The sequence below is a fragment of the Pseudorca crassidens genome, chromosome 17 (genome assembly GCF_039906515.1).
Source record: "Pseudorca crassidens isolate mPseCra1 chromosome 17, mPseCra1.hap1, whole genome shotgun sequence".
Taxonomy (NCBI): domain Eukaryota; kingdom Metazoa; phylum Chordata; class Mammalia; order Artiodactyla; family Delphinidae; genus Pseudorca; species Pseudorca crassidens.
The window spans coordinates 16,151,773-16,164,036 of NC_090312.1; the positions used below are offsets into that span (position 1 = coordinate 16,151,773).

At 44.0% G+C, this 12,264-nt stretch overlaps 1 protein-coding gene across 1 annotated transcript in view; it reads right to left on the bottom strand.

Annotated features, from left to right (window-relative positions):
- FER1L6 (fer-1 like family member 6) overlaps positions 1-7,197 on the bottom strand; it is a 147,756-nt gene extending 140,559 nt beyond the window's left edge. The window contains exon 1 of the mRNA XM_067711323.1: positions 6,669-7,197. Coding sequence (XP_067567424.1) covers positions 6,669-6,691 — 23 coding nt within the window. The 5' untranslated portion in view covers positions 6,692-7,197. The remainder of the gene's footprint in view (positions 1-6,668) is intronic.
- Between the last annotated feature and the right edge of the window lie 5,067 nt (positions 7,198-12,264).

The window sequence follows — 12,264 nt, forward strand, 5'->3', positions numbered from 1 at the left end:
TGATACTGGACCTATTATTACGGGCATTACTCTGTTGTTTTAATTGATATTAAAATGTTTCTACTCAATGTTGAAAGTCAGTGGTTGTACCTAACTCTCCTTCATGATTCAACAATTGAATGAAAGGGGAATAAATCCACTGATACAAATTGGGCTACAGCTTTTCTGTAAACTTCCTAGAGATGCAGAAGCTAAGCACATTTGAAGCTTAGTGGGAAAAGGCATTTCTATGTACCAAGGAGGTGTTCCCTGTGTAAACAGTTAGGTGAGAGTCATCTGAAAGGCCAAACTAGGGTCATTTAAGGCACAAGAGACCTAAAATGAGTCTACATGGGATTCAGTTTTCCTGAATTCACTGCTGTTCCTTCTTCTCCCTCCCTGAGATGTACAGTAATGGAAAGAAGATGTTTTTGGCAAGAAGGAAAGGGGAAACCAGCGAATTGCTTTTGATCACCCACCATGGAAATGAGAAATAGCAACAGGATTTCAAAAGCGATGAGTCAGCAGAAGTCACCTGGTGGAGAAGGAGAAGAGGGAAAGTAGTTCATGGTAGCTGCAATCAGTCAAAGCAGAGACGGAGGAGCTGAGTCTGCATAATGATCGAGCAATAAATAGCCAAGGGAAGCCTGATGTCTAGGGGCTGATGTGAACTCTGAACAGCATATCAGTTCCTGAGCAACGCTTCCGTCCCTAATAATAATAATAATGGCAATTATAATGTGAGCATTAATGAATGCCAGGAACCGTGGCAAACACTTTTATATTCTTATTTCATCCTCAAAACGACTCTGTAAAGTATCTACTATTGTTCCCTATTTTACAGATAAGGAAACAGATACCCAGAGAGCTTAAGTTGATTTGCCCAGGATCAACCATCCTGCAGGTAGCAGAGCCAATTCTTGTCTCTGACACCTTTGCTCTTAACTTCCACACTTCACTGCTTCACTATCCCATATTCAACGTATCCATAGGACAAGCTCCATTATTGGAGGTAACCTACATGTTATTTTGTTCTGTGCAACAAAAACAACAAAAAACCCCAAATCACACTTATACAGCACAGCACAGGGGAATCATCACCAAAACCGTCTACAGGGCAAGTCTCTTTCTGGAAAGTACTATCATGTTTTAAAAGATCCAGGAGAAATAGGCCATCCTCGTTCTACTATTGTTGTACAATGAAAAGGGGATGACTTTGATTCCATGGAACTGTAAAATTCTGATAGATTGAAGTGCATTTGAGAACGGTTACCATCACCCTTGATTTCTTCCCAAGCATACTGAAAGCTCTTAAAGGACAGAGACAAGATATATTTCACTTTTCTTGCCCTCAGCATCCCATCCAGTGTAGGCATCCAAATAATGTTATACAGAAGGTTTTGAAGCTCTGATAGATTATCTATGTCTGCACCCCACAGCCTCTCCCAGACAACAGTGACTTTCCCATGACCCGTTTCTGGAACTTCAGTGATCAGTTAAGTCCAGTCCGGAACGTGCTGTTTTTTTGCCAAAGTTCTGGGATGTGTTTGCCAGTGCTGAAGTTGGGAAAAGATTTTCACCTTCCTGCTTTTTCTAACACTTTAATCATAAGAGGTTAGATATAACCTGGAAAGTCTTACTCCGGAGAATAAGGAAATGCTCAGAAACCTATGGGAACATGTCGAAAGGACACAGGAGCCAACCTGAAGGGGCTCCCTCTGGCAAAATATGGAACAATTTGAGTATCAAAATCAATAACAAAAGGAAGGGATTATAACACATTAAATAATAATCCAAAAACCCATATTGATACTGAAAAGGGGGAAGTATTGGGAGAGGAAGAGAGAGGGGAAACCTCTTTTTATACTCAGAGGTAATAAAGGAAAATAAGATTATAGACCACCATTTACCATCCCTACAGTGATTGCTAATTATCACTAAGAATCATCAGTGGAGGCTAAAACCTGTCCCTGTATCCCCTAAAATCACTGCTTATTCCCCAGCCGTATGTGCCTTGTGTCTGTAACTGGGAAACAGTTCACTACCCTCCTCTTCACAACTGCCCATACTTAGTGTGTTAAGTCCCTGGTCTGCTGGGATTATAAGAATCTCCAAGGGGAGACAGAGACAGTAATATTTGATAGCACACAATGAATTGTTGACGAGGCCATTTGAAATTTGTGGATGGAAAGAACCTTCCCAGGTTCTGTTCAATTCCATCCTTGAAAAAAAAAAAAAAGAAGTCTCTGCAGCTCCCCAGACAGGCCTTTTCTATGGTGGCCTCTCACAGTGGGTTTGACAGTTGGCAAAAGGTTTTGTAAGGAGCTCTTAACTGGAATCCTGCTCTACTAACTGCCTTTTGTCTTTGTAACCCAAGATTTACTTTCTCATACAGGTGTGTACACAGCAAGGGAATGCTAATGGAACCAAGAGAGGTCCAGACACGCTAACTGCCAAGTCAGACCTGCAGCAAACACCCCTCCTCGATCACATGAAGAGGAAGTACCTGAAAAGGGAGCTGATTCTTGGGAATGATTTCCTACAAGCCTCTTTCTTAGGAAGGAGGCCGGGCTGGGATAAAACTCACCCGCTGACCCTGCAAAGCTTTGGTGAGGCTTTTGGTACACGAGACTGGTTCTTCAGGAGGGCAGCCTGCCAGGAGGTTCACGAACCCCCAGATTCAGAGATGCCCATTAACAAATCACTTTCCTCATGGGATTTAAGAAAAGATGTAAAAAATGCCAGCAAGGTCTCCGGAGCCTCAGGGGGAGTGACCAGCGGGCGAGAACAACAGAACCACAGTGGGCTGGGGGCCAGGTGTTGGCTTTGGTCAGCCACCAGCTGAGAAACGTTTCCCACACCAGCCTCCAGGAGGAAGCCCAAGCCAGGCCTCCTCACAAAGGCAGATTGAGACAGGACCTCCCGTCTCGGTCTCTGGAGGCCCTTCTCAAATTGCTAAAACCGAGACTAATAAGAATGGCACCTGCTCGTTGAGGTGAGTTCACCATGTGCCTGGCACTCTGCTGAGTGTTAGACACGCCCCATCGTAGTTTGTCCCAAGGTGACCCCTGAAGTGGGTACAATGTCCTTCCTATTTTAAAGATGAGAAAACTGAGGGGACCTAGAGAGGTGCCCAGGTAAGACCACTCAAACAGTAAGTGGTGGAAAGGGAATTCAAACCGAGGCAGCCAGTCCTTCTTGGAGTCTGTGAGATTAGTCACTGCGCCCTCCAGCCCGAGTCATGGGTGTCCCCCCCTCACTGCTGAGCTCTGTGTCTCCTCCTTCTCTGACTAAGGCCCAGCTGTAATGAATGGCTTCATCCTCTGTCTCCGGAGGAAATATATTAATATAAATACAAATATAAAAATAATACAATATAGCCTCTTATGGCACTGTTAGTTCATTTATTCTTTATAGATAGCAAGGATACATGAGACACAAAAGATAAAACCAGGAAGGGGGGGAAATATGGTTATAAAAATATAAAAGGTCAGGGCTTCCCTGGTGGCGCAGTGGTTGAGAGTCCGCCTGCCGATGCAGGGGACACGGGTTCGCGCCGCGGTCCGGGAAGATCCCACATGCTGCGGAGCGGCTGGGCCCATGAGCCATGGCCGCTGAGCCTGCGCGTCCGGAGCCTGTGCTCCGCAACGGGAGAGGCCACAACAGTGAGAGGCCCGCGTACCGCAAAAAAAAAAAAAAAAAAAGATGAGTATTAATCTCTGGGAGTAGGATTTGGGTTAATTTTACTTGCATCTTTATACATTTTTCTGTGTTGTTTTACATTTTAATAAAGGCTGTGTATTATGTTTACAATCAGCAAAACTTGTAAAGCTCTTTTCGTTTTGGAAAAAAAAAAAGTATCTGGAACAAGGAGGCTCTTACCAAACACTAGTTAAATGGAAAGTGACTCATGGTCCTTTCGGCACCAGCAGGATTATCCAAATGGCATGAATAAATAAAGAGCTGAAGGGCCTTCCTGATGTTATATTGCACCAAAATGCCCTAGTCTGTTCCCTGAGTAAACACCACGGTAGTAATGTTGCTATTGATGTGGCGAGGACCCCAACATCAGTGAAATCCTTCACAGTTTTGAAAGGCTTTTGCTTTCAATGTCTCATTTGACCTTCAAAACCAGATTTGTGACTATTCCCCAAACTAAATTCCCTAAATGTCTGTCCAGCCACTGTTAGGCAACATTTCCAGGCCGGCGATGGCACAGTTGCCTGTTGGTTGGACAAATGGGTGGATGGATGGATGGATGGATGGATGGATACTAAAGGAGTGAATTCTTTTCCCTCTTTTACAGACAAGAAAACAGAGAAGCAGAGTTGAAGCAACATGCCTAGGGTGATACAGTTAGTAAACTAGGGTGATACAGTTAGTAAATGATTAACTCAGGGGTTGGAATCATTCTTGTATATGGTTTCTTAATCAGCCCTCTTTTATCAAAATGCACCCACCAAATCTGTTTTCTTTGGGAGGAAACTCTTCACTATCACTGACAGACATATACTTGATAATCAGGGGTGATAATCAAAATATCGGTGGCATGGGTATTGACCTGTCAGAATGGCACTGGTTCCTGGACATCTCCTTCCATGCCAGGCATTAACCCATTAATTGCTGGATGTAGGTGGTCCAGGGTGTCAGAAGGACATTCAGTGGGCTCAAGACAGGAGCCCACTCAGCCACTGGTATGGAGCTAGTCAGCCACTGGTATGGAACAGTTTCATTATTTTACCAATGAATGCAGCCATACAAGTGCATAACAGCTGGATATAAGCCCTGCCCCAAACCCTCTGCAACACTAAAGTGTTGGTCCCCACGTGAGAAGTTCTGCTCTCTTGCCACTCACAGCACAGACCTTACCCCAGGCACTATTTATAATGCCACTTAAAACCTTCACCCTGACACATCCAATCTGCTTGCATAAATGAAATCGAATGCCATTATCCTCTTCTGAAAATTATCCTGAGCCTGACCATGACTGGGGATAAGGGCAGGCACTGGGAGGGAAAGAATGATTACAATGAGGGAGAGGATGAGCTAAAATCTCAAAAAATACAAGACAGCAGCACAGAAGACCAGCCCTCACCATGAACCCAGTGCTCCCTGGACACACACACGCTGTGTAAGTGCAGCTTTGTTCTAGGCACCAGGTAAGATTCTGGAAGACAGACTGTCCCTGACCTCAACCTGTTCAGAGTCCAGGAAGGCAGCAAGAGAGACATTGGAAGTAGCTGTTGTATAAATGGAAAGTTTAGAGAGGAGAAGAGCACTATGGGATTTCAGAGGAGAGAGTTTCTTTCCACCAGAGGAAATCTAGGAAGGCTGCCTGAGGAAGGCGGCCTTGACCCAAGTCTTCTTTAGAAACAGTGGCAGTTACACTTGGGAAGGAAGGAAAACGTGCCATCAGAGATTAACACAAGCCAGTCCGGAAGTAAACATCATTGTCCAAGCATTTACCAGCAAAATACACAGAATGGACATCGTACATACTTAACTGAGCTTGTCATTCCCAAAGACATCATGCTTTCTTACCTCCCAGCCTTTACTTGTGCTGTGCCTTCTACCTGGAATATTCTCTCTCACCTTCACCTCCACTTCCACATTCAAGAATGTTGTTTACCATTCACCCTCCACTTCTCAGCTTAGATGCCTTTTTCCAAGAAGCCTTCCATGATCCTCCAGAATGGATGAAATTTCTCTTCCCACCTGGGCGTCTACCCCTATCATAATCTCACAACACCCAAATCATAGTCGTCTATTTTGTTATTCATCAATATCACTTGTCTGTAAGTGCTTTGAGAGAAGAATCTGGGTGATCCATTTTTGTGGACCCAGTGCCTGGTAAGGTGCTGTACTCATAGCAGATGTATTTAATAAATGACTGAGTTTTCAAAAATGATTCAGCAGCCCAATCATGTACTGTTACCCCAATCCCGTCCCCAAGCAGAGCTGAGGGCTGCCCGTGTAATTCTACCAAGTTGCTTTGTAGATGAAAAGATACAAATGTCCTTAGATCCCTTTTAACCAGCCCCAAGCAAAATGAAGAGCCAAGTCGTGTGTTCTGAACACACAACTATCTCCCCCAAGGCCCTTGTGGCCACAGGGGTGCAGGCTGAGCCCCAGCAAAGCTCCCCTGGCAAGTCAAAAAATGAGACCATAGGACTAAAAAGACACCACCTCTTATTCACGAACCGAGAGAAGAGATTTTGAGGCAGGAGGAGAAGGCCAGAGGGAGAAAAGAAACCACAGGCTTAAGGTGGCTTTACAGGATAGTGAAATTACACAAGGAAAGGTCCTGCTTTCCGAAAATAACAGCATTTAATATTAACCCTTTGTAGTCCAACTGAAAAAATTAAAGGAAATTTTTTAATGTTCAAAATGTTAACAATGGTTATCTCCAGTGATATTGTGAGTGATTTTTAAAATCCTCATGACTTCTATATTTTCCAGATTTTCTACAATGAAAATTATATATTTTCTCATCATATGGGAAAAATGTGTCCTTTAAGTGCATGATCAGGCCCAAATGTCCCACCTGGCCCACAACCTTTGCCTCCTAAGCCTTTAGTCTTAGTTAACCTTTAAGGGTTTTTTGAAGAGCAACCCTCACCCCCAGCTCCCAGCCCTTTGGCTGTGGCCACACCCAGAAGTCTTCACTTTAGGAGAAGGAAATATATTACTTGGCTTTGGATGGCTTCTCCATTCTTCCTCTTCTTGGTGGCTCCTCTGGGCTAGGAATTGGCAAGGTCCTGGTGTCTGGCTTTATCCAGCTCCTGGGCACAGGTTTCTGAGTTTCAGAGTCATCTGGTGGGTGAGACTGTTGGGGGTGTGGCTGAATCCACACTCATTGATGTGCATGGCTGTTCTTGAGCATCATGTTACAGTGTAATCAAAGGCGCAAAAGGAAACCGTCCCACGAAGAGCGGACCCATCTGTCAGGCTTCTTAACCACTCCCACCCAGTGGCATGTGTCTTAATTCCCTTCAATGACAGAATCAAAAGCTAAATGCCTTCAAGCCTCAAACTCATATTCTTCTAAGAATTATGTGATAAGACCACCTCATCTCAAGGAAAACACGCTATTAAGATCACTCAGGGGGACTTCCCTGGTGACGCAGTGGATAAGACTCCACACTCCCAATGCAGGAGGCCCAGGTTCGATCCCTGGTCAGGGAACTAGATCCCACAAGCATGCCACAACTAAGAGTTCACATGTCACAACTAAGGAGCCCGCCTGCTGAAACTAAGATCTGGTGCAACCAAATAAATGAAAAAAAAAAAAAAATATATATATATATATATTTTAAAGATCACTCAGGGATTCTCCGGAGGTCCAGCAGTTAGGACTCTGTGCTCTCACTGCTGAGGGCCTGGGTTCAATCCCTGGTCAGGGAACTAAAATCCCATAAGCTGTGTAGCAAGGCCAAAAAAAAAAAAAAAAAAAGATCACCCAGTTCTCCTAAAAAAGGGCTATTTCTTCGGTGATGAAATATTTTATTATCAACACTGACCAACATGGTAGCCACTAACCCATGTGACTATTGAGCATTTGAAGTGTGGCTAGTGCAACTGAATGCATTTTAAAAAATTAATTTAGGGACTTCCCTGGTGGTGCAGTGGTTAAGAATCCACCTGCCAATTCAGGGGACACGGGTTTGAGCCCTGGTCCAGAAAGATCCCACATGTGCGGAGCAACTAAGTCCGTGCGCCACAACTACTGAGACTGCGCTCTACAGCCCGTGAACCACAACTACTGAGCCCACGAGCCACAACTATGGAAGCCTGCGTGCCTAGAGCCTGTGCTCCGTGACAAGAGAAGCCACAGCAATGAGAAGCCCGCGCACATCAAGGAAGAGTAGCCCCTGCTCGCTGCAACTAGAGAAAGCCCGCGCGCAGCAATGAAGACCCAACACAGCCAAAAAACAAACAAATAAATAAATAAATTTAGAAAACTAAATAAAATAAGATAAACCAGGTGTATGAGCTCCTTTCCGTAACAGCAAGCAAGACACAGAAGAAAGAGCCAAGGTGTTCCTGGCTTAACAACAGCCAAGTTACAATGGCCGCCAAGTTCATGGCCGTTGAACTTGGAGGAAGAGAGTGGTCTCAAACCCGGAGCTCTGATGCCCATTCTCTTCCTATTTTGATTACAACACACTGCCTCCAAAACCATGCACTGCACTGCCCTTCCAGATCACTGAGGTTGGCAGGGAAATTAATCAGTCAGTTCTAAGCGTTTAGTGTAATAGGCTTTCAACTCCATGGGCTTCTCCTTTTGGATTTCCATAGCATTTGAATGCTTTTTTGAAACTTGACCATAGTAACTACAAGCCTGGACTGAATCAAGACCCTAATACTTATTAACTATGGAAAGTTTGGTCATTTGCTTCACCTCTCTCAGTCTGTTTTCTCATCTGTAAAATGGGGATAAAAATTCACGGTATAGCCATGTTAAAAAAATTTAAGATGATTCCCAGAAATCTCTTCAAAGAGTGTCCAGCAGAAAAAGTCAAAGCTCTCTCTGAGATGACAAGTGTTCAAGTTAATTATGCTTGTATACATGTGTGTCCCATGTGAAACTATCAATTTCATGAAAGGAAAACTTTGCCTCTGTTTCCTAACCACCCAGCATCCCCATGGGTGCAGAGTGCTCTGAGCACAGCGCAGGTACATATGATGGTTACAAATGTCAGCTTTGGCATGAAGGCTACAGCCTGACTCCAGTACTCATTAAGCTTTTTTTTTTTTAAACACTGACAAGTTTCTTAACGTCCCTGGGTCTCAATTTCCTCATCTGTTAAATTGGTTTAATCCACTAACTTGTAGCTTAACTGTGAGAATTAAAAGACCTTGGTATGTGATGAGAACTCCATAAAAGCTGACTGTTGTGAGCATATTAATGTGTTATCTCTGCTCCCATCCAGGTGTGGTACCATGTGACATTCGTGCCGGAAGTGGCTAATACACAAGAATCGAGGGGTTGATTTTCAGTGAACTCCCTTATTTGTTTACTCTATGCCACAGCTTTCTGCTTCCAAGAGAAGCCAGAGGCAAACCACCATAAACGCAGGGTGTGGGGCAATTCCAGACATCACAGCACAGCACACATGCCAGCTGTTCCCTCGGGAAGGCTAAATTTGCCCTGTAATTTTCTGGAATGAAACCAACAGCCTATTTGCAGGATTGCATGGAAATTCAAAATAGCTGCACCAGAGATGCAGCCTAATATAGAAGACAGGATACTGCTTTGAGAGTCGGAGCCCTGAGTTTGAGAATTTGATCTCAACAGTAACTAGCTGTGTGCCCTTGGGTCGGCCACTTCATGGCTCTGGACCTCAGATTCCTTTTCTCTCACAAGAAGGGCCTAGAGTGGCCAATCTGCAAGGATCATTGCAGTCCCTCTGTTTCAGCATCCTAGGAAGAGCTCATCAGGTCAACAGGAAATGGGCACAGAATGAAGAGCCAAAAAGACCTGGGTTTGAATCCCAAGCTGTTCTACTCTGATCAAGCTACTTAACCTTTCTGGGCCTTGGTTTTCTCATGGGTAAAGTAGGGAGAATAAACATGGCTACTGGAGGATTCAAGAGTGAATATCAAATACTACATTGTGCCTGGGTCACTGGAGATGCTCAGTAAGTGGCAGCTGCTGTGACGATTACTAGCAACATTGTATCATCATCATTATTAATAGTATCACCTTTCTTTAAAAAAGTTAAGTCCCCAAAACATTCCACTGTCATGTGGCGTTGAATAGGCATATTAACTCTTCCCTAGTGATTTGTCTGAAACTAGTCAATTTCCTTCTCCTGTGTATAATTGCTATTGCTTTTTAAATTTTTCACCTTAAACATTTTAATTTTTGACACATTTTTTTTTTTAATTTATTTTTGGCTGCGTCAGGTCTTAGTTGCGGCATGCAGGATCTTCGTTGCGGCTTGCAGGATCTTTCGTTGCGGTGCACGGGCTTCTCTCTAGTTGTGGCGTACGGGTTTTCTCTCTATAGTTGTGGCACGCAGGCTCCAGGGCATGTGGGCTCTGTAGCCGTGGCACGCGGTTTCCAGAGCATGCGGCCTCCGTAGTTTGCGGCACGCAGGCTCTCTAGTTGAGGCGCATGAGCTCAGTTGTTGTGGCGCATGGGCTTAGTTGCCCCGCGGCATATGGGATTTTAGTTCCCTGACCAGGGATCGAACCCGTGTCCCCTGCATTGTAAGGCGGATTCTTTACCACTGGCCACCAGGGAAGTCCCTTTAACTTCTTAATAATAGAAAACAATATAGATTAGTTTTGTTCATAAGGTATTTCACATACATTATCCCATGGACTCCTGGGCCACCACCATCATCATCATCATCGTTGTCACCATTACCATCACCACCACACCTCCATTTTTCAACACCTAGGGTCCTGCATGGCTGAGCAACTTACCTCAATGCCCACCCAACCAGGAAGTCACAGGGCCTGGACTTCGAGTTAAGGCTTCTGACTCTGAAGCCCAGGATTATTCTACTCCACCATCAACTGCATGAATTAATTCAACTTTGTCCTCACTGTCATTGACTTGACTAGTCTTAAGATATCTTCCTTTTTTAAAGCAATGGCCCTTCTATAAATGAGGAATTTGAAATGTAGTATTTTTCTAATGTTTAACCTAAACTCCTGAGTCTATCCAGTCATATGCCATCTCACTTAACCATTTAAGCAAATTTTAGATGACCTCTGTTTTAAATTCAATCACCTCAAAAAAGATTATTCTCAGTTCAGGTGAATAGGGGTAGTGTTATATAGCCTTTCGGTTTCAAGAGACTTGGCTAACTCAAGTGAAGGGCGAAGGTTATTTTAAGGATTCCCACTGAATGAAATTATATTGAACAAGGTAGTGAAAGCTGACGTGGCCTTGTGGAGGATGCAACTGAAGAGTGGTTTTTGACCTAAAGCCACTCCAGCGATGCTGGATGCCAAAGGTCCTGGATCTTCTCCCTACTAGCGTTCTTCCATCCTACCATCTTACCATTTTCCTTCTACCACCATACCATCTTCTCCCTAGTGCTCTGCCATGTTACTCATCTATCACATTGTCCTCATGCCATAGACGGGATGCTTTACTCTTTACTTCCTCAAATTCCCTACAGAAATTACATCCCTGGCTCAACTAATTACCATTATTCCCATTTGGAAGAGTGTTTTTGACACGAGGGCACATCTTAGACCACTGATCAGCAGATGAATCTGCTGCTGCTGAGTCAGACGTGGCTTGAGGTGTCAAATGTGGCTGCCTTGGATTTAGCCCTCAGCTAGGGTAGTGGGTGGGTCCATTTTACTTAGAAGTGGCTGTAAACCACACTGTGTGCCATGATTGTCACGGTTCATAGCAACAGAGTAAATTTTTCCTCCCCAGATGCAGCTATTGTTTCACATAAATCTAAACAAAAAAAAGTCATTCTTTTTAATAATAATTTTTCATGTCTCCTTATGGTTTTAAAGTCCTAACTGATGCAGAATCCCAGAGCTGGCTACAATAACACCAATAAACATTGCTTCCATGGAAAGCTTGTCCTTCCCAACACAGCCCATACTTGCTGTCCTCGTTTCAAATAAAATTAGCGTGCTAACCACCACGCCCCCCAAAAAATCACTTCCATGGATACAGTCCTTCACAGTGGTGGCTGCTCTTTCATGCTCTCTGCTTCTCTCAACTGCTGCAGCATCCCGAGTTGACAGAACAGTTATCATTGTCACCACTTGACAGAAGGAAAGCTAAAGTTTAAGAGGAATGATTGGCCTTGGGCCACAAAACTAGTTAGTGGTCTGTGACTTAGACCTCAGTTTCCTAAATCAACCTCTGAAGAAACAGAAAGCAACCTTTATTTTTAGCCAATCATGAATATTTTTTTGACTGTTCATATATCTCACGAGTCCCCTTTAGTCTAGGTTCAGACCCTCATCGGTTCTCACCCTGGATCTGCAGCATCCTCCTAACTCATTCCCTGTCCTCAACTCAACAACCTTCTCCATTCCTTCCTCCATAAGCAACCAAATAAGTCTTTATAAAACAGAGTTTTCAACAAACCGTCTCCATAATCACAGGCTCCCCACAGCCCAGAATAAGATCTGAACTCCTACAAGTATATTCAGGTCTTGGGAGATCCAGCTCTACCCAGCTCTTTTCTTATTGCCCCCGACTTGCAACCACTCACATCCACATACTTTCCAGCAGTGCTTTTTCCCCAAGCGTGGCTTGCATCTTTCTCCCTCTACATCTTTATATAAATCATCCTC